Source organism: Phoenix dactylifera, chromosome 2 (genome assembly GCF_051530095.1).
Source record: "Phoenix dactylifera cultivar Ajwa chromosome 2, Ajwa_hap1_PhDact_Kaust_v1.1, whole genome shotgun sequence".
NCBI lineage: Eukaryota > Viridiplantae > Streptophyta > Magnoliopsida > Arecales > Arecaceae > Phoenix > Phoenix dactylifera.
In genome coordinates this window covers 4,875,973-4,896,680 of record NC_143191.1, presented here as the reverse complement: position 1 = coordinate 4,896,680, position 20,708 = coordinate 4,875,973, and the positions used below count along the sequence as shown (strand labels likewise).

The 20,708-nt window shown below is 40.2% G+C and overlaps 3 protein-coding genes and 1 non-coding gene across 6 annotated transcripts; 2 read left to right on the top strand and 2 right to left on the bottom strand.

The window, feature by feature from the left end:
* The first annotated feature begins 3,655 nt into the window (after nt 1-3,655).
* LOC120112876 (uncharacterized) lies at nt 3,656-7,945 on the top strand. 3 transcript variants are annotated; one of them, XM_088715074.2, is made up of 3 exons: nt 3,656-5,674; nt 7,238-7,397; nt 7,606-7,945. In XM_088715074.2, the coding sequence occupies exon 1, from the start codon at nt 3,751-3,753 to the stop codon at nt 4,117-4,119; it is 369 nt and encodes a 122-aa protein (XP_088571200.2). In that variant the 5' UTR covers nt 3,656-3,750; the 3' UTR covers nt 4,120-5,674; nt 7,238-7,397; nt 7,606-7,945. The 3 variants fall into 3 exon arrangements, 2 of the variants coding, with proteins under 2 accessions (XP_088571200.2, XP_088571201.2); XR_015975006.1 differs by lacking the exon at nt 3,656-5,674 and adding an exon at nt 6,639-6,770; XM_088715075.2 differs by lacking the exon at nt 7,238-7,397.
* On the bottom strand, nt 5,050-11,818 carry CH1 (Pheophorbide a oxygenase family protein with Rieske 2Fe-2S domain-containing protein). Its single transcript, XM_088715073.2, has 9 exons — nt 11,472-11,818; nt 9,659-9,904; nt 8,843-8,947; nt 8,446-8,736; nt 8,207-8,354; nt 7,583-7,767; nt 7,265-7,377; nt 6,426-6,720; nt 5,050-5,551 (listed from the first exon to the last, which is right to left on the bottom strand). The coding sequence occupies exons 1-9, from the start codon at nt 11,541-11,543 to the stop codon at nt 5,378-5,380; spliced, it is 1,629 nt and encodes a 542-aa protein (XP_088571199.1). The 5' UTR covers nt 11,544-11,818; the 3' UTR covers nt 5,050-5,377.
* Nucleotides 11,819-12,961: 1,143 nt separating this feature from the next.
* Nucleotides 12,962-13,033, top strand: TRNAQ-UUG (transfer RNA glutamine (anticodon UUG)). The gene has a single exon. It is a non-coding gene; the product is annotated as a tRNA-Gln (tRNA).
* A 517-nt stretch (nt 13,034-13,550) lies between these two features.
* Nucleotides 13,551-18,459, bottom strand: LOC103702678 (TRAM, LAG1 and CLN8 (TLC) lipid-sensing domain containing protein). The gene is made up of 3 exons (XM_008785210.6): nt 18,155-18,459; nt 15,408-15,685; nt 13,551-14,578 (listed from the first exon to the last, which is right to left on the bottom strand). The coding sequence occupies exons 1-3, from the start codon at nt 18,390-18,392 to the stop codon at nt 14,276-14,278; spliced, it is 819 nt and encodes a 272-aa protein (XP_008783432.3). The 5' UTR covers nt 18,393-18,459; the 3' UTR covers nt 13,551-14,275.
* Between the last annotated feature and the right edge of the window lie 2,249 nt (nt 18,460-20,708).

The following is a 20,708-nucleotide window of genomic DNA, read 5'->3' as shown; positions in this document are numbered from 1 at the left end:
CGTAATACGGTCGTTCTAATCCTAAAGTTATCTGATCGACGGATGTTGAGAATTATCCTGTCGCTAAGGTGTGCTAATTTAATATCTAGATTTAAATGGTGAGTAGGATGAGTGTGGTAGTAGATGTTCTAGATTTTTGCAGTTTGACAAAAAAAATAAGTTTCAAAATAGGACTATCATGCAAGAGAACTAGAACATAATTAGATAAACAAGCCCAAAAGAAAGAAGAACCTGTTACCTGTGGCGGATGCAGTCAACCAGAAGCGTCCGTTGTAGAATCTCGGCAACGAAACTGGCGCCGGGCGGAGCGGGCTGGAGCTATGGACCTGGATCTTCAGCACAAGGGCTCCTGGGCTTCTGAAATGGACCGAAGAAGGCACTGGATCGGGCCTGAAATAGGGCCTGCGGCCGAGTGGCCTTGGGCCGCGCTTCAGCAAACGGCACACGGGCCTGGACCAAGCCCGTTCTGAAACTGCCTGGACCTGGGCCGCGCTCAAGGAAGGTTGGCGCGTGGGCCGGGTGGGGGAGCTGGGCTTGCGGCCTGCTGACCACGGGCTGGGGTCAAGCTGGTGGAGCTCGGGTGTGGCCTGATGGCACCGCTAGGATGTCTCCTGGTCTCGGGTGAGAAGAGAAGGCCGGATGGAGCTCAGCGAAGGGGCGCTGCAGGTGACCCGCTCGGAGGAGACGGCGCTCGGAGGAGGCTCGGACGAGGGCTCGGGCGGCGGGAGGCACTCAGGCGGTGTTCCAGATCCTAAGATCAGGATCTAGGATGTTGGGATGAAGAAGAAGGGCTCGGGAGGCGAGAGGCGAGGGCTCGACGGCGGGGAGGCACTCAGGCGGTGGAACTCGGACGGCGGAGACGATGACAGCTCGGTCACCGGAGGTCGAGCGGTGACGGCTCGGGGTGCTCGGACGAGGTGGCGGAGCCAGAGGGACGCTCGGCAGTGGCGGCGCTCGGCGACGGGGCGGCGACGGGCAACGGCGGTTGGACTCAGGCGGTGGGGAGGCACCGTGGACGAACGGCGGCTCGGCGAAGACGGCGTCGGTGGCGATGGCGGCGAAAACCCCTAGGGTTTCCCCTTCGTCAGGAATAGAGGTAAGCATGTTTCTTTTTTTTTTTTGTACGCACGTGCGGTCACGTACGGGCCTTTTGGACCCGGGTTTCGGGTTATTGGGTTTGACCCGACCCGATACTCGTTACGGAGTTGTCACGTGTAAATCACGTGCCGAACCCTTCTTTTTTTCTTTTTTTTTTTTTTTGTTTTTTTGTGGAACCGGGCTAATGGGTTGCAGGTTAACGGGCTCGGTACTTACCCGTTAGGGCTTTCTTCAACCTCCCGACGGTTCGGGAGGACGCCGATCTTCACGGCGGCGACTGCGGGCCCGAGGCAGGGATCACGACGGCGGCTCCACGACCTGCGGCGGCGGCGGCGAGATCACGGCCACGGCTTCGTGGCCTGCAGCGAAGATCGGCGGCGGTCCCCTCTATGAACCCGACGCCGACGGTTGGTAGCGGACACAATACACTCGGGATGGCGGCGCTCTTGTGGGGCCTGATACCGACGGCGTGGGCGACCGACGGGGGTTCGGCGCTGTTGGCGGCACCTGGTGGTGGCAGTGGTGGCCTCGGGCGCGGTGACGGGTGGAAGGGGAAGAGCAGCCACAAGGTTTCCCCTTTCTTCTTTTTTTTCTGTTTTGAAACCGAGGGGTTGTTCCCCTCTGTCCCTTCTTGTGGGAACCGAGAGAGCGAGGGATCTTTTTTTTTTTTTTTGGGGTGAGCGGAACTGACAGAGGGAGGGGCTCTGTTCTTGTTGTTGGTGGGAACCGAGGGAAAGGAAGACTGTTGTTGGATCGGGGCTTTGGCAATAGAAGCAAAATCGATATGCTCTTATACCAAGTTGATGCCGAACCAAATCCGGGAACAACAGCTGCAGCAGCGATGATGCACTCTTGAAATTATTGCTGTGAGTTGTAACTTTAAAATGGAAGCAGAAGAAGAGGGGCAAGAGAAGGAAGAAGAAGAAGAGAAGAAGGAGAAGGGAGGAGGAAGAAAGGAGAGGAAACGTGGGGGAAAGAAATTCTCAATTCTTCATTAACCCTAATCAACATAAAAGTTTCCTATAAATAGGGCCTAATAAGAACAATTAAAATAAAACCCCCTTACACAAAATAATTCCCAATAAGCCCAAACTACATAAATAAAGTCCAACAATAATAAAATTGCAAGCAAACCCAGAAATAAAAGAAAATAAAATGCAAATAAAATTGGGGACTAAACGGCAGGGTGGTCAGCTCTGATGTCCCCATCATCTTTCAGTCTTGGATCCTCTCTCTTTTCTAATTTTAATTCTATGATATTATTACTTTCCTCTACTATTTTTTAGGGCTCCATGTATGTTCATCAATATCATGGTAATTCTCTTCTCTTTTTTTTCTCGGTGAAAAAGTTGGTGCCTAGTAACGGTCTCTGGTTGCAGTCCCGAAGGAACAACCGTTATATAGCATTTGGATCGGTGATATGTGGGGTTTATCCCCATTTATCCCAGACAAACAACTTGAGCTATTGGCCGGAATAAGTTAACCTTTTATCCAAACGACGCAGCCTAAATCCATTAAGCCGGTATCCGTTTGGAACCGGGGGACCTTGGTTTAACTTTAAACTCGGGTATAATCGTGTTTTCAGTCGTCCTCTTATCCCCGCATTAATTGGGAGAAATGATGGATACTGCCATATTATGCTCCTCATCCTCCGCCTCTGAGAACTATACGGCTGCAGCTTGCAGTTGAGAGTTCACATCAAAGCTTCAACCTAAGTGAGAAAGTAAAGCCCTCTATCTTCACCTCCCTTTGTACTCATCCAACCTTTTTTTTCCCCTTAGCAATTACTTGGAAGTATTTGATTGGCCATTCTTTTTACCGGTTGGAGTGCTGCAAGAGAAAACTTAAGGAGATCAAGGTTGGTGTCATGGTACCTACGTTTCCATTTCCCCTTAATATAGGATTTTCCTTTTTAATATTAGATATGTTGTGTGTGGAATTTCTTTTTAATTCGGGTTTGGGTTTCTATTTGCCATAACCCTTGGTTGAAGAATGGTGTTTGCTACGTTATTGGTGGTTGACGCTTCGTCGGATCAATGGTTGTCTCAGTGCATTGCCGTCAGTGCAATAGTGGGTCCAAGACTTCGCCCATGGATACCGTAAGAGGAGCTATGATGGCGGTTGGGGCGGGGCTGTAGCTGTAAGAGTGGGAGGTGGAGTTGAGGAGGGATGGGACGAGGAAGGAGAGGAGGGCGAGAGGAGGACCATCGTGGCAGCAGCAAAGGGTGGACGTGGCAGGCCTCCCTTTCTGTCGCTCTCTCTCATCTTGACCTTTTAATGGAGGAGAGGAGGGTGGATCTATGGACACCGACTCCTCGTCACCCTTTCCTTTCCTCGAGCTAAATACCAACTCGATTAAGCTAAGTTGGGTTGGCCCAGTATTGTGGCCCAAATAGACATTCAAGCCGAGTCTGGGCCAGGATCGGATCAGACTTGAGCCGTAAGTTTTGAGACAATTTTCAGGCCTAATCCTGGCCCAAATCCCAAAAGAGTCTGGGCCCGGCCCGATTCCAAGCCTACATCCAAGAGAGGCCTCTAGAAAGCTCCATACCATTCCTCTGACCCCGAACTCCTACCTTCTCTTTTAATGGATCTCCGTCCCAACGAAAGCGACCAAACGACCGATCGTCGGCCGCAGTGATAGAGAAAAAGATGTTCTTCTTCTTCGTGGGAGGGTTGGAGCAGGAGGCGGGGCGGGTGCTCAAGGAGAGAGCTGGCCGCTGCATCCGGTGCGGCTCCTACGCCGACTTGGTGGAGTACGAGAAGGTGCTCAACGTCTTCTTCGTCCCCGTCTGGCGCTGGCCTGGTAAGGAGCCCGCCTTCTACTGCCGCGATTGCTCCTTCCTCTTCCCCAGATCCGTCCCTCCCGGTCCCTCCTCCGCCGCCGATGATGGCCGAGGGGGCTTCCTCGATGAGGGCGCGCGGCGGCCGTCCGTCGCCGATGCTCTCCGGTGCTACTCCTGCGATCGCGTCGTCGAGCCGCACTTCCGCTTCTGCCCCTTCTGTGGGGCCGCCCTCTGAGGGAGGCGTCTCCGGCTGGGGTTTTGGGTCTGAGGGTGGAGGAAAGGTGGAACTTTTGGCTAGCTTTGCAAGAGCTATGGCTTGCTAGGGTTAGGGTTCCTACTCCCTTTTCTTTTCGTTTCGTTTTCTTTGATGTGGCTGCTTCATATGTCAAATGAAGTTGCAGTATATACAGAGGTCGACGGTGTTAATAAAAAAAATCTTTTTTTTTTTTTGTAATACAATTTAAGCTACAGTTTTTTGTAAAGAAAATAAAATTCCTCCAGTTTTCCTTTCCCTGACTCAATGAATCTTGGGGTAGTTTTTCCTCCCTATATTTCAAAGAAAAAAAATTACGCTCAAATTTGGGCAAGTTTTTTATTGTAAACAACTAAGCGATGATGAAGAATGTTTTGGTACAGTGGCACTCAAAAGCTGGTTATACATAAATAAATAAATAAGTAGAGTTGTGTCACTGGAAGTGCTGCTGATCTACTGTGGGTAAAAATTTCGAACTTTAACCTATACCATTGCAATCCGAGAAACTATTTACATGGGATGAAAGTGATTAAAGCTTGGAAAGTTTGTAAAATGCTGACTAAGTTGATAGTGCAGTTGTAGTACTTATCCCATCCACCATTTTGTGAAAAACAGTTAAAACAGAGATTAATAAGTCTGCTTCACCAATTTTGGATCTTTCTGTTGAAATTAAGAAAATATGAAGGCCAGACAGGTGGATGATTAGGAAAGAAGGGAAAGGGATAATTGGGAGAGGTTAAAAAAGAAAAGCTGAAACATAGAATGCAAAAAAGCTATCATACCGAGTAACTTCTCTGTGTGTTGGTTTTGCCGAGATCAATGGAAAAAAGAAGACTTCTCCTATTTTCCAGAGGGGTAATAAACACAAAACAAAAGGTCAGGAACTAAGATAACATAAAGCAGTAAAGAATGTGCAAAAACAAAGAAAAATGAGGAGCAATTGAAGTCCAAAATTAGGATCCTCTCTGTACACCAAAAACAATCAAGGCATACAAGCATGCCTCCATATTCAGACTAGTGTACAGTTTATTTTTACAGGGAATGGACCGGTTATCTTCTGTCTGCTCCCGGAGCTACTGCTTGTAGACCTCCTCAATGGATCATCTGTGAATCAGTGATTGGTTCTGAGGCCATTGTACCTTCCATCATATATGGTAGATGGTTTATTACATTTGTATTGCAAAGAATGATGATGGAAGAACCCGAAGTAGTATGTTAAGGAGCTTGCTATATTCATGGGCTATTTATCTTGTTTGCTGAATGGCAATCTCTTGGCTCCGCTCTCAACTGCATCTCTCCACAATCTGTACCGTACCCCAAGTTTGTCATATGATACTGGCAGGTTCCATACATTGGCCCCGTTGATCATCCGGTCCTGCTGGCCGATGACAAGCCGCAGGTCCTCATTCAGCACCTGGGTACGAGAGTTAACACCACACAAGGAGAATGTAAGTTTGAAAGCACTAATAGCAACAAGCATGATCACAAAGAAGGCTCACAGTCACCATATGATCTCTGGCAACCGAGGATATGCTTGGTATGATTTTTTGACTTTTCTAGGAGAGAAGATATGTTTTTGCTATGAATTATCTTATATTCCCAAATCTCACTCCAGCACTCCAAAATTGTCTTATAACAGATTGGGTTATACACATGTTACTTCCTAAGCATGATGAAAGATAGTCTTCTCGCTAAACATCGTAATATACCGCAGCTCTAGGTTATCGAAACTCTAATCCTATATAAATGCCTTTTGTACATGTGATTCATCGGTTATTTATTTGAATAAAGCTTCAGTTGCTCACAAAGATTGGTTTGCATGAGCCACTTTGTATAGTTTTGACAATTACAGAATTGTGCACTAGCTTCGTATGGATATACTTTCTCAGATCTGAACAAAATGGGTGTTTTCCTCTCCTTTTTAATCTATATGTTTTTGTTACTAAAAATACTCATACGTTATGAAGCTTTATCAACATGGAGGCAACAAAGTACAAGAATTTGCCCTAATTTGGTTTTCGGGCTTGAAGTGGTTGCTAGATATGGTGTGAAAACAAAAGTGAGTGCACCATATGGTAACATCTTTCATGGTGATATGATCCAGTGATAGAAACGGAGACACCAAGGTTATGTTGTGATCATATTATCAAATAAGAGGCATGCTTCAGTCCAAAATTTATTTTGTGTTCTGATGCTTCTTCACACTCAATTATGTGTAGGCTAATGGATATATGACATGCTGAACTCTAATTAAGGAAAGAAAACTTTCACTACACTATGCTGCTCACCTTCTCTGCAAAGTGCCTCCACAATATATGCACGAAGGGGATGTGCTGAAGAAATGGGGCAAAATCCAGAGACATTCTGTACAGTAACCTTGTTTTCTGTCTAGAGGAGGGCAAGCACACATGAAGCTGATGTAAATGTGTGGAGCATTCCCTAGTATTCTGCCCCTCCAGTTTTCCAGGCTTTGATATCCCAATTGTAGAGAGGACCATGCATGGGGGTCGGAACTCCATGTCAATAGGGTAAGGATCCCAGTATCCTTGGAGACCTGATGCAGGTGTTAGGAACTTCACCAAGCTGTAATTTTTCAGATGCAATGTGTTAACCCAAGATCAGCACAAAAGGAGGTACTATTTCCTTATGTTTCTAAGAAGCATCAAAGAGATAAGAACAATTGTTTTTCTCAAAAAAAAGGAGGGGCAAGAAAAATTTCCTTTGACATATGGGGTGTATGAAAACTGGAGGCATCTATCAACAAAAAAAAAATTTCATCAAAATATAACATTGAAGCAATTTTATTCGCACTAGGCGCACTAGGCCTTATTTCTTTGTGTAGAAATTCTGTTCCAAAAAAACATCAGTTTACAAGTGAGAATGTTCAGCTAGATGTATAACTGCAAATGAACTAGCAGTCGAAAATCATAATAGCAATATAGTTTTTAGTCCGAAAAGGAAATTATAATTAATTGTGGTGAAAAAGTCTCAAATCCTCTTTTGTCATTTTTCATTGCCACTTTCATGGAGGATTTCTTTTGCATATTTCAATATTTTGTAAGGTGTTTATGAAGAAAAACTGATATTGTCCTTTTCATAGTATGGTCTTTGGGTGAGAGGGAAGTACCTGGGAACACTCCATCCCTTGGCAAAAGTGGAGGTGTGAGTAAATGGAGCATGAGCAAGGTCTAGAAGATTATCCAAAAGAAGCCCATGCTCAATTGGGAGCTCCATCACAATCTGTTAGATATGAAAACATGGTGAGAACTGCATACGATACAACCCACTTGGTGAATGCTGCATGATTGATACAAGAAAATAACTCTAAACAGGTTCAATTATTATGATATTTATGATGTTTTTAAGTGAAAATTGTGGTAGAAATTTCCGGTTATTTTATATTCAGTATTTTATTATCATATGATATCAGTCTGCACAATTTTACCTCTGCATGAACTTTAAATCCAGGAGGATGTTGCAAGGAAGGAATAGTAGCCATAGGGGGTGCATCACCTGGCCAAATCCAGACCATTCCTTCTTGTTCAAAACAGGGCAATGATCGTATCCGCACATTCAGCATTCTAGTAGATGGCATCTTTTCACATTTTCCATCAGTTGAGTACTCCCAACCTGAAATATATGACCACCAAGAAAATTACTTGCATGAATCTTTTTCTGTTCTCTCTTTTGGGCAGATGACTGTATGTATGACATCAATAACAGTGCTTTGCCAGTTTGCACTGTTGTATTGTATTCAAATGGATGACAACATCAAATCTCCAATCTAGATCTTCTACAGTTCTTGCAATCACTTTGTTTTAACAATATATTCTCTTGTTATCAAAGTAAATATATACATAATAATGTAAACTTCAGTACAAGAAACTATATCCAAGAAAGTCCAGTACAGGGTCAATTTACAATGCATGATATCCTAAATGCACAGGCTGTTATTATGCCTTAAGTTTTAACTATTTTAAGGCTCTCACTTTTGGAATAACTACTTTCAAAAAACAACAACCAAGTTTATTCGTTCCTGCAAATAAGTTAAATTTTGCAGATAAATTACCATGGTAAGGGCATTGGATGCGGCCTTCAGTCACAGATCCAAGGTGAAGTGGGCAGGCTCTATGAGCACATGTATTCTGGACACAGCCTGGTTTTTCATCTTTCCCACGAAATAAGACCCATGGTTCCTCAAAACAATCTATTGGTATCTGGAAAAAAATGGGAACAGGTCACAGAACGAACAGCAAAAACAATCTTTAATGAACTTTCCCTCTTTAAGGAGGTACAGGGCTGGCTTACCATGCTATCGTTCCTCAGATCACTAGAGAATGCCACTGGATACCAAAAGTTCTTTAGGTTGGGGTGGTAGGATTGAACAGGACCTGAAACATTTAAACCTCTTCGATGTGGCTTAGCTTTTGAAGCTTTTAAGGCTTCTGTAGATGCTGAGGAAGTGCTTGGAGTAAGTGCTGTGCAGTCGGAACTGGATTCAGTTGAGTTTCTTTCCTGTAGTAGTCTATCATTCACCAATGTTTCCATGTATGCTAGCTTATCTAGTGCTGCAGCTACCCTGGCTTCTGATAAATGAACCTGATAAATTTTTTATAGCAGGGTTATGCAAATGTGCATTAAAGCAGAGAGTAATCCATGATTAAAATATTTGAGATGGCTTATGTCAGTTGCAATATTTATAAACCTGTCTGTGAGCCTGTGCAAGTTCCTCCTGCAGCTCTGCAAGCTCTTTCTTCATGGTCCCTACTGACTTGTACTCACGAGCTAAAGGGTTGAGGACCTCTACCACCTGAATAAATAACTTTGATAAGCTAGCGAACTGGAAATAGTCAATGTTAAGTATTTTCAGACTTAAATTTCACAAACCTAGCTTCTGAACTTAATCCTTAATGCGTGGTCCCATTTAATGGAAGATCTCTAACACAGATAAAGAAGTCATGTACATTACAAAGAACATGTGTTTATTTCCTCTTATAGTTATGCTGAGAAAATATTCAACTATTTCTCAACACTTCTTGAATCAGCACAACTTCTTTCAATTAAAACCAACCTTGCTCATAGCAATTCATGACCTATATTAGCAAACAATTGACTAGTTCCGTAATTATATTTTGGATTTAATTAGAAATAAGTGGAGCTATCTCATTAATTCTTTGATGACATTTTCATAGTATTTACCATTCTTTAGTATTCAAAAATCCAGTTAAACTGTAGGCTATGTAACTTAGTTGCCAATTGATAAATTTTCATTCAGAGAAGGTAGCTGGCTTGGACCAGTCATCATGAGATCTTCCTTGGAAAGTTTTCAGAAGTGAGGACAATCACATAATAAGAAATTATTCACGCATATCCTCCGTAAGATCTCATGGACCATAAAAAGATTTTTCATCAAGACCACTTAATCTCCAATAGAATTAAAATGTTAATCTACAATAACAAATAGCAAACACACAGATGTCCTTTAATGCATAGATCATGGCAATATGAAGGTTATTAGTACCTTCTCATGAAGGAGCATAATGCTCAGCAGGTCTTGACGAGCCCTCCAGTCACAATACTGTATATCAAACCTGGCCACCTCTAGAGCTTGGTTCACATCCAAGAACTTTCCCTTGGATAGTGGCACTCTAGGCCTTGGATCTTCAACATTAAATATTGCTCCCCAAGTGCTCTTCTTCTCCAGGCTACCTTCCTCTTCTTCACCAAAAACAGCGAGAACCCTGAATCCACCTCTCCAACCACCACCCTGCAAATTTCCAGAATATATTTGAAAACCACAAAATGATTTGTAAAATAAAATGGTTCTTTTGATTTAGATCAGAAAACTAATATATGACAAATATTGTAGCAACTGTGAAATTTCTTAACCTGGTAATAACAATTACCTCATTCAATTTCATCTACTGAACTTCCCAAATAGGTCTTCTCATATTAGATCACTTGACTATAACGTAAATCCCATATTCTTGGATAAAACTAGCTTGCAAAGTTTTCCAAGATATATAGGCAAACAGGTCTCTGGATTCTGCTGTAAAGTTATGTTACCAGAATTTGACATCATTAGAACAAGAGTGTTATTCATATTTGTGGACAAACTATATCGTTAGCTGTTGTTTTTTTAATGATTGAGGCAATTGGACCTCTAAATCTGGTCTGAATAATATCTTTTCATTGCAGAACGAACCAACTTTATACAGATAAATTAAATTGGATCTTAAACTACTTCAGCAAAACTAGCTTGTTAGCCACTTCTCCAGTGAATTAGGCAAACAGGTTGACAGATTCTGGTCTAAATTTTATATTTATTGCATTTACCTAACTAAACTTATTCAAGACCATCAGATTATGATCTAAAGTATTCCTCTTCAGATTAAAGTAGCTTGTCAGCAAATAATGATCAAGGAAACTAGGTTTTGGAACTTGTTATATAAGTGTTTTTTTTTTTTTTTGTGTGTGTGTATGTTTGAGTGTCTATGTTCAGAACTAGATCATTTTATATTATTAGATGATGATCTAAGACCCATTTTCTAGACAGAATCTATCTTTATTAGTATGCATATTTGAACATTTATGCTACTATTTCTTTAGCTTTTATTCTCAAAACTAACATTTTCTGTTCATATCAAACTAATTTTACATCTTAGATGTTCTGATTTTCAATCTCCCTCCACCTAGCCGGTCGACGGTAGCTCATCAGCAAACTTTTCTGATAATTTAGGAAAATGAGTATCCAAATTATGTTTTGGAATTATTTTTGTTGGAGGAAACCATCTAAACTTTAAAATAATTACATTATGATCGAACCACGTCCTTGAACAAAACTAGAATTTATCTAAGCTCCCCTAGTGATTAAAATATCACATTTGTCTAAGTGAAATTGTGAAGCCAAATATATCTTTTTCAAGCAATTCAAGCAAAGTTGACTTCAGTTTCATTTATATATCAGATTAGATTAAACCAAGCATCGTATCTAACTTCCAAAGTGATCTGACACAGGGATCTCTGGATTTTCATCAAAAAGATTACCTTTCTCATCGAGATCAGCAATATTTTGAAATCAATTCAAGCAAAAGTCAGTTGGCAAGCTTCTTTTTCCAACTTTAGATTCTATAATGATTAAAAACCACTTCCTTTTACAAAAAAATAGCATCTAGCATCTCATCCAACTTTCCCACGTAATCCTGGTAAATAGGACTCTAGAACTTGATCAAAACATCATTTTTCTTCTCATAAAACAACTATATCTTCACAAATTTACCTCAAAAAAAAAAAACAAAGAATCTTCTCAAATAACGGAGACATCAGTAAGATACCTTCTTGGCGTTGGATTTGGAAGGCCGGCAAATCCGAATGGGGAGCAACGACAGAGCTGCTGCTGCGGTCATGGCGGTTCGAGAATCTAGTCTTCTATCAGAGGAGAGAGAGTAAGAAAAAAAGGGGAAACCAAATGGAATTTTTAAATGGAGAGCCTTCTCTTAATTTTCTTGGTCTCGGATCGCTTGTTGATAAGAGGCGGGCCTTGCACGCGATCTCCTCAAGCCTCCCACAAAAGGACACGTGGGCGTATGTGGGCGGCTGGTTGGCTGACGTGGCGGGATCCCCGCCAGTTGTTCACGTGGGCCCTACACCGGGGCCCGAGGATATCTCGCTCTATCGGGCCAAAGACCTTGCCAGCTCTGTCGGAGCCGATATAGTTTTTTATCTGCAATCAGAATTATTTGGATTTTTGCTATTGTTAAAGACGATGACTGGTTCATGTCCCTTGCGGATTCTCCTGGCAGAAAGGGCCTCTTTTTCCTCTTTCTTCAAAAAAATAAAATAAATTATTTTAAAGAATCATTTGATTTTTTATTTAATTCAAAGCATTTATCTAAATATTTAGACGCATAAAATTTTTTATGTTACTATGTAGCATATTTTCTAAACTACAATGGTTGCTATAACTTTATAGCTTACCCTCGTTGTTTTTGTAATTGCTTTTATAAGAATTTTGAGCTTCACTATAAATAAGAAAGAAATAATCATGCAAAAAATTTAGTACAATTTGAAATTTTTCAATTTTCTTCTTAATCATCTAAATTTCAAATTCATTAAAATTGGATTTCAATGTGATTCTATCTGGCTATCGTGACGGAATTTGAAAGTTGAATGATTCCATTATATTAAATTAAAATTGAGACAAAAATTGAAAATTTTCTAATAGTTTAGAATTCTTTTTGGGATTAAACCTAGAAGGAACTGTAAGATTAATTAAGCTTCAATAAAACTTGTGTTGTTATAGAGAACTATATGGTTGATGGAAGGCGGGGAGCAATACTTTAAGACCTGATTGTGTTGAATGGGTTGAGCCGCTCGACATGGGACCTGTAAGCTTATATAGGTCTAGTCAAATGTAAACCCAGATTATCAAAAATACGAGGTGACGCACTAACCTGCACTATTAACCAACTCGATCCATCCGAGTCAACTCAATAACCGTAGGTAAAAAAACAAAAGCATTGGAATTTCTCTTCTACCGATTATACTTTTAGATGGCCTCCAAAGGCCTCTGCCGCCGCGGCGATCTCCACCACCGCGAGTGTGTCAACCGTTGAGAGAAGACGAGGGTTTCACTCTCAACTCGAAGTGACTAATCTTCAATAATCTCCTATGGGAATGAATCAATCAAGTGGGGGAGTAGGATTTCAGAGGGGAATACTATAGGGAGAAATTAGGACCCAGGCTTTAGCGACGTGAGACTTCGTGGACAATGTATGCGATATATTTCCCATAAAAAAAGTTTTCGATTTGTTTTTGTACATACGGTTCCATGGTGTAGTGGTTAGCACTCCAGACTTTGAATCTGGCGACCTGGGTTCGAATCCCGGTGGGACCTTTTTTTTATTTTTCTTGTAGAAACATTTGGTATTCTTCGGACAATTCATAATGTTTTTAAGGAAATCTGAAACAGTGCAGAGTTAAACACCTTACACAAATTTTCCCCACCCGGATTTGACTAAACAAATACTTTTATGCAAGATTATCAATAATGTCGAGTAAATTTTGCTTCTTAAAGACCTTTCATTTAGAAACCATTATTTCCGAAATCAACATTCAAATTTCTGCAGGACATCAACAGCAGCAGCAAGAAAAACAAATATTTTTTTCCCATCACAAGCCTAGTATCAGAGTTTCCACAAATTCTGGAAGAAATTTATAGCGAAGTTCCAGGGATACTGAAGCATATTGGCTTGCTAATTGAAGCCGGATACACAGATATTCAACCTGCTGGATAGAAAGAGCTGTATCATATTCTCTTTTTGTGCAAATAGTTCTTTCAATTGATAAAATGCTTGGTAATCCCACCCAATTTCTGTAGAACATCAATAACAGAAGCAGCAACAGCAGTAGTAACAATAAATATTTTTTCTTCAATCACAGGCTTAATGTACAAAATAGGAAGAAATTTATTGTTTACGTATGACAAAACCGAACCAAAGAATGAATTAATTGTAGCAGGGGTTCTACATCTCTGTATGGCCACCAGCCAGGTTTACGTACATGTATTGCAGGGAGATCTAAGATGTAAGCCTTTCAGCACACGCTCAATCAACAAATGGCTGTATGGTTTCGCACAAACATATAATTATAAGAATAGCACAGCGAAGTTTCAAAAAAATCAGGAATAAATTTATGGCCTACCAAGTTCCAAGGATATTGAAGCAAATTCGCTTCCCAATTGAAGCCGGATGCACAAATATTTGACCTGCTGGATAGAAAGAGCTATATAAGATTTCCTTTTTGTGCAAATGGTCCCTTCTATTGATAAAATGCTTGGAAACACCATCAAGTTTCTGTATAATATCAATAACAGCAGCAGCAATAACAACAAATATTTTTCTTCAATCACAGGCTTAATGTACAAACAGGGAAGAATTTGTTGGGTACGTATAACAAGACCCAATCAAAGAATGAACTGTAGAAGGGGGACTAACATCTCCGTAGGCCCACCAGGCAGGGCTTGTGTACATGTATTGCAAGGAGATCTAAGATGTAAGTCTATCAGCACAGGTTCAATCAACATGTAAACTGTCTGGCTGGATGCTCTCAGACAAACATAATCATAAGAATAAAACCTTCAGTCCCGATGCCTTTGCTGATTTCTCTCTCGCTTATATGCTCTGAAGAGATCAAATCCTAGAAAGAAATTCAACAAATTCATCCCAAACATGCCAAAAAGAGCCAGTGGGAGCTCAATCCCTCTTCCAAACTTGGGTGCATCTATGACAAGCTTGTATGTGATGAGGAGGTGGCCTACAAGCCTTGCAGTGAAGAACATAGCCCAGTTAAGCATCCACTCAACCCTCACAATTCTGCTCCTGACATCACGAAACCCAGCCATCCGTCGTATTTTTCTCACATGCAGAAAAATGGAATGGAGCTGCAAAGCATTAAGAATCAGATTATATGTATGCCATGACTTTTTGGCAGCAGAAATCAACACATGCATCAACATATGACTAGTCTAAACACCAATTCCCAACCATGGGTGGGTTAGTAACCCAGAAATCTAGGCACCGTTTGTCCCTCCTTTAACAACACTGAGCATAATCATCAAAATTAAAAGGCATGCATCCAAACCAAAATATTCACATTAAGAACAATATTGAGGCACAGAACATGGATTCAAGAAATTATGATGAAAACCCAAATTTGCCTTTTACACAACTCTTGACTGCTTTGCCTACTGTTCCTGTTTATAACAAGCAATTGAACATCAAAAACAACAATAAAAAAAAATTCCGCTTCAGGGAAAAAGAAAAGGAATGATATGTTTTTCATGAATAAGGCATATTGCCAGCACTTTTGATCAGAATTGTCGCCATATAACATGTTTCTATGTGGGTACATGGACCATGATAAGAAATCAAGGATTGTCACTGTTGAGAGTTCTGGACTGTCATGATAATATCTCAGAAAAACTTTCAGTGCTACCATTACCCAAAATTCAAAACTAAGATTCTAACTTTATTGATTTGATTACCAAGAAGAGTCTAATTCTCCTTCTCCATGTGTGAAAATGATAGTCATGAATGAAAATTTCTACTGTTTTCTATACACATCCTCCTCTTTTCAAGAGGTAAAAAATATCAAGGCATATCTTTCAACAAAAAAAAATGCTGAGGCAGGAAATTAGTCAATTACTTCATTGCTTTGAAAATTCATGCAAAAACAATTAGGGCATGGAGAAGAAGAAAGCTCTAAGATACCTCACAAACAAGGGTGAGTATAAGATAGTTGATGGTGACATTCCGGTACAGAGCCAATGTAAAGCAAACCAGCAATACCAGATGGTGCACAAGGATAGAGGGAATCCAGCCACTATATAGCCGATAGCGAAGCATATCCAATTGGTCATATGCAAAGTAACCACAAGAAAAGCACAATGCTGAGTATGCACCTAGCCATGTCCCGCCAAATAACTGTGCATGATCAAATATGTTGCTGAGACCTTTTGTGATCCACTGATTAACCACGATAAAAAGAACTGCATATTACAAAACAATTTCAGTAAGAAGCGAGATGGACAAAGCTTTATACTATCATGATAAAATTTTAATTGGAGCACAAGTTCAAGGAGAGTTTACATGTCATTACAAATTATGATGTAACACTTTAAATCAGTAGTTACTGTGGCAGTTAATTTTATCAAATATGCTTACTTCAGAAACTTAGCATGTGTGTCAGGGGAACCAAATCTTGCTTATTATCACAGCCAATACAGTAACATAGACTAACATGAACCGCAACAAACTACATATCCAGAACAATTATAAAGCAAGGACCTTCTATTTATCTCCTCCATTTTAACACATGCTTTCTCTAAAAGTTAATGTATATTGGAGATTTCATTTGTTTCATCACATGTCTCTCTTAGGACCATATCGTCCTGATGGTATGTGTTAAACTTTCAGACAGTGTCTATAAACATTAGCAATCAGGATGTGGATCTTCAGTAATAACGAAAGGAGTAAACTATCACCAAAAGTTGATAACATAACTATGGATAACATAATGGAAAATCTGTATGACACAATCTTTTAGAAGTATTTTATCTATCATACATGCAATGTTACATAGACATCACCTAACTTTTCATCTAAGGCCACCTCATTTGAAAGTGGTCATGTTGAAATGATTTGAGTTGCTTCATCAGAACCTTCTTGGTCTTCACCTCTTATTTCCATCAACCTAAATTAGGAAAGGCCTCCTCCCAGAGATATACTTCACCAATGTAACAGAAGTCTAAAATGCACATTTATCCTTTACTCTCATAGTTTTGTTGTTTCTCTACTTTTTGTTGGCAATTGGTAAATGGTCATTAAAGTGATTAGAGAGGATAAACTTTTGACACTCTAGAGTTCAAGAAAACTGACGACTCAATGATGTAGGACAGCCTTGATTAGAGAAAATTCAAGGATGCTTAATGGGTTGTTTTGGGCTAAAAGGGTAGGGAAATTGTGTAAGAAGCTAGGGTTTGTGCCAGTATATGGATGGGGAGTGATTTGAGCGCAAAATAGAGGCAAAAAGATGAAGTTTTGGGGGTTATATATGAGCTGGAAGTATAAAAAACGAAATAAAAAAATTATTTGTTTTGTAAATTTGCAGGCTAATTGATGGATGGGTGACTGTGTATTGTTGCTTGTGGTTGCTAGGGTTTAGTGGGGATGAAATCAGATCCGAATTTAAGGTTTTGTAGGAGGTTGTAATTAAAGAAATAGAAGAAAAAAAGGAGATATTTTCCGGGCATCGCACCTAGAATCCCATAGGCATCACACCTTGGGTTAGAATTGCATCTCACAACTCTAACAGAAAGCATAATTGCTAAGAAAAAATCTCTAAAATTTTGACTGTCTTTCAATAATGAGGGAATACAGCCCTATTTATAGAGTTCTAATCCTTCTATTCTAACTAAAACCTGGATTCCACATAACAAATCTATAATTTTGACTAATGAAACCCAACTACAGACTATAAATAAAGCTCCAAAACATAAATAAACCTAACATACGACCCAGGAACCATATGACAGCCCATATCCAGATCTGGAAAATACAAAAAATATTCCTGACTCTAAAAACTTAAGAAAATGCTAATAAAACTGAACCAACATTACAGTACCACTAAGAAACATAAAATTAAGACTCTCTAATGACTAATTGATCCCAAGCAAGGTCCCAAGAGGAATCATAAAGGCAACTAGATGAAAATCTTTGAGTGTAAAATTTAATCGAGAAATACCAAAAGACTGTCTCTTAAGAAGCAACAGAACGTTTTAGCCTGAACAGTCGAATTTCAACTGCAACATCTTATGTTCAAGGGCTTGTTTTTGGTAATGTTTTGAAGGGCCCGTTTGGTATTGCTTCTGTTCTTTGCTCTTGTTTTCAAAAACCAACGAAGAATAATGATGAACTAGAATGAGTAACTTGTGGTGTGGAACCATTCCGTTTTTCTGAATTGTTTGTAAAATCTTTACAGCTTATTGTAGCAAAGAGTTTGTCGCTTTCAGAAAAAAAAAGTGCAAATAGAACCATGAACAGCAGAAGTTTTGTGCAAATGCTATCTTCAACATCAATCTTCGTGAGTTATTTCACTTATTCATAGACAAATAAAAAAACGAAACAAAAATGATACCAATCAGGCCCTTAATTTTTCACTAAACCCGTTTGATAAAGTCCCTCTTTTTAAAAAGCCGCACCATAAAAATCCTATTCTTTCACAAGCTTTCGCATAACCTATTTGATAAAAATCTCTCCTTCCACTAACCGAGTAATATCAAAAATAATCTCACAGGGAACCAATCAAAGGAAACCCAAAATGCACAAACGATGAAACCAAAATCCCATCCATCCAATAATCAAACACCTACGAAAACCCAAATAAATCTAGTCAGTAAAAGATGGAGCAATTGGGCGGTGGTGAAGCGAAAAGATGGCACTTAGTTCTTAGTTGTTACCGGAGCCGGAAGTGATAGTGGAGTGGAGCAAGGAGACGGCGGTGTTGACGAAGAAGGGGTCGCGGGAGAGGGAGAGGCGGATGATCCAGTTGGCCGCCTGGAAGAACCAGAAGCCACCGACGACGGCCATGAGCTCCGTGCGGCCGTTGAAGGCCATCTCGAACACCACCGAGACGGCCCACAGGACTAGCGTCGCCACGAAGAAGACCGCGGAGTCGGCGCTGCTGCCCCTCGCCATGGCTCTCGCTTCTCGCTCCCTCTCTGGGCCTTCGTTTGAGCATCTCCAGATTTTGATGCACCGCTATGCTTCTGGGATCTGCTCACCGGATCGTAGCTTTACGGTACACGTGTTCCGTTCAGACATTTTTTTTTTATGGTTTTGGATTTCTTTTCCTTAACAAAAGTTTTAAAACATTTGATGTACTATCGAAGACTTTACTAGCTTTATAATCTCATCTCTATATCAATTAAATGAATTAGAGAGAGAAAGCTCTTACCCCTCCAACATTAAAAATAATATTAAAAAATTATAAAAAATTCTCCATGCTATGTAAACTAAGAGTTTCATCATCTGATTTATTATGAAATAAATGGAAAGTGAGCAATCCAAACTCTCCCATCTAAATTAAAATGATTGTAAAATAATTTAAATTTGATATTGAAAATCATAAGACATTTAATATGAAAATTGCATTTGAATTTGAAATTTTGTAGTAATCCAAAAGAAAAAAGAAAAAAATATTTTATTAAGAAATGATTTCCTTTAAAGTAATTCACATTTGTTGTCTTTATTTATTTTTATTTTTTTTTGCGAAAACCTAACCTAACCCTACCCAACCTTATCATAAAAGCTAACCTAAATCTTAAAAACCCTCATATTCTCACATTACCCCTCATCTCTCAAATTTTTCTTAATCTCTTCAATCTGCCCTCCACAACAAGCTCTACTATAGCGACCAGACTCTCCTCCCCAACCATCACCATTAATCCCCGTCTTTCTTTGAACCTAACCCAACCCATCCTTATCATAAAAGCTAACCTAAATCTTAAAAACCCTCATATTCTCACATCACCCCCCATCTCTCAAATTTCCCCTAATCTCTTCACCTCCTACTCCTTTCTAGCATGATGTCTAATCTGCCCTCCACAACAAGCTCTCCTATAGTGACTAGACTCTCCTCCCCAACCATCACCATTAATCCCCCCGTCTCTCTTTACCTCTCACCCATAAGGACCATAGCAGTGGCCAAAGCATCCTCCTTAATGAGCAACACCATGGTACTAGACCCCTCCCTAGTCTCTATCGCAACTAGTTTCCCATCTACCATAACTAGCAACAAAATTTGCTTCATGGAGTGGAGTTTTTCATGAGAGTGACAACAAAATTTGCTTCATGGAGTGGAGTTTTTCATGAGAATGATGCTTCATAGCACCACTTCATTCTCCAAGTACTAATTCTCATAGTAGTTAGGATTAGTGAAGTATAGAGAAGTCACATCGATGACAAAGTGGGTCTCTTGCAAAGAGTGGAAAGTGAAGTGGTGCCAGGAAGTTTTTCTTTTTCTTTTCACAATGGCCTGAAGTCACATCAATACCACCAATTCACTTTTTTGCACTTATCATCATCAGGTATCAGGCACCTCCACTTCTAATTAGGGAAAAAAACAGAGGAGGAAGTGAGTCCACAATACTCACACTATCCATCATCATCAACATATACTCCAAAATTGTTGATCCTCCAACATCAATAATGACTTGTGCATGTGTCACATATATGGTGAAAGAGAAGGGCAATAAACCTTTTACATATTCTATTGAAAGCTAGATTAGGTTAGATGTTACTGATTTCTTGGGATGAAAGTCCTTGGTTGTGAATGGTGGAGGAAACTGAAGAGGTGGTGCGAGATGGAGCAAATTTGGTTGGTGATGAGTGATGGATGAACTTAGGAGGTGGAGGGAGATGGAGTAGATTTGGTTAGCAAGGAGCACTGGAGAGGGTTTGACTATTAACTTTCCTTCTCTTTATACTCTAATAGATTATGTAAATAAATTCAACAACCAAGTAACAAATTTAAACTTGATACTCTAAAATTTCAATTTCTGTCCATTTGTCGACAAGATTAGCCATGCATGAATATGCACTCAAAATATTTTCTTATTATTATGATTTCATGAAAGCATCAGATTAACCAAGCATGGCCTAGCACCCAAGAGGTTTCCTTCTTTATGTAACTTACAGTTGACGGATTAGGAGGTGGTCCAATATGATCACACCAACTTATTAAGTATAGATTATCAAGGGTTTGTCCCAAATGGTTTATAATACTTCACTACAATTGAGCTAGCTTACCGACGAAATTTTTCAATAATTTGGATCAGAAATCAGAAACATAAAAAATAATACAGATGATGAGGCACCGACGTGTAGTCACCCCAACACCCCAAATGAAGCTTTTATAGTGGCGGGCCGCGAATGAGGTCACCTAGTCAGCCGTGCTGTTCATTTTTCTGTAGATATATGTGGCCCATAATAGACCATCATCGTCTAAGAGTC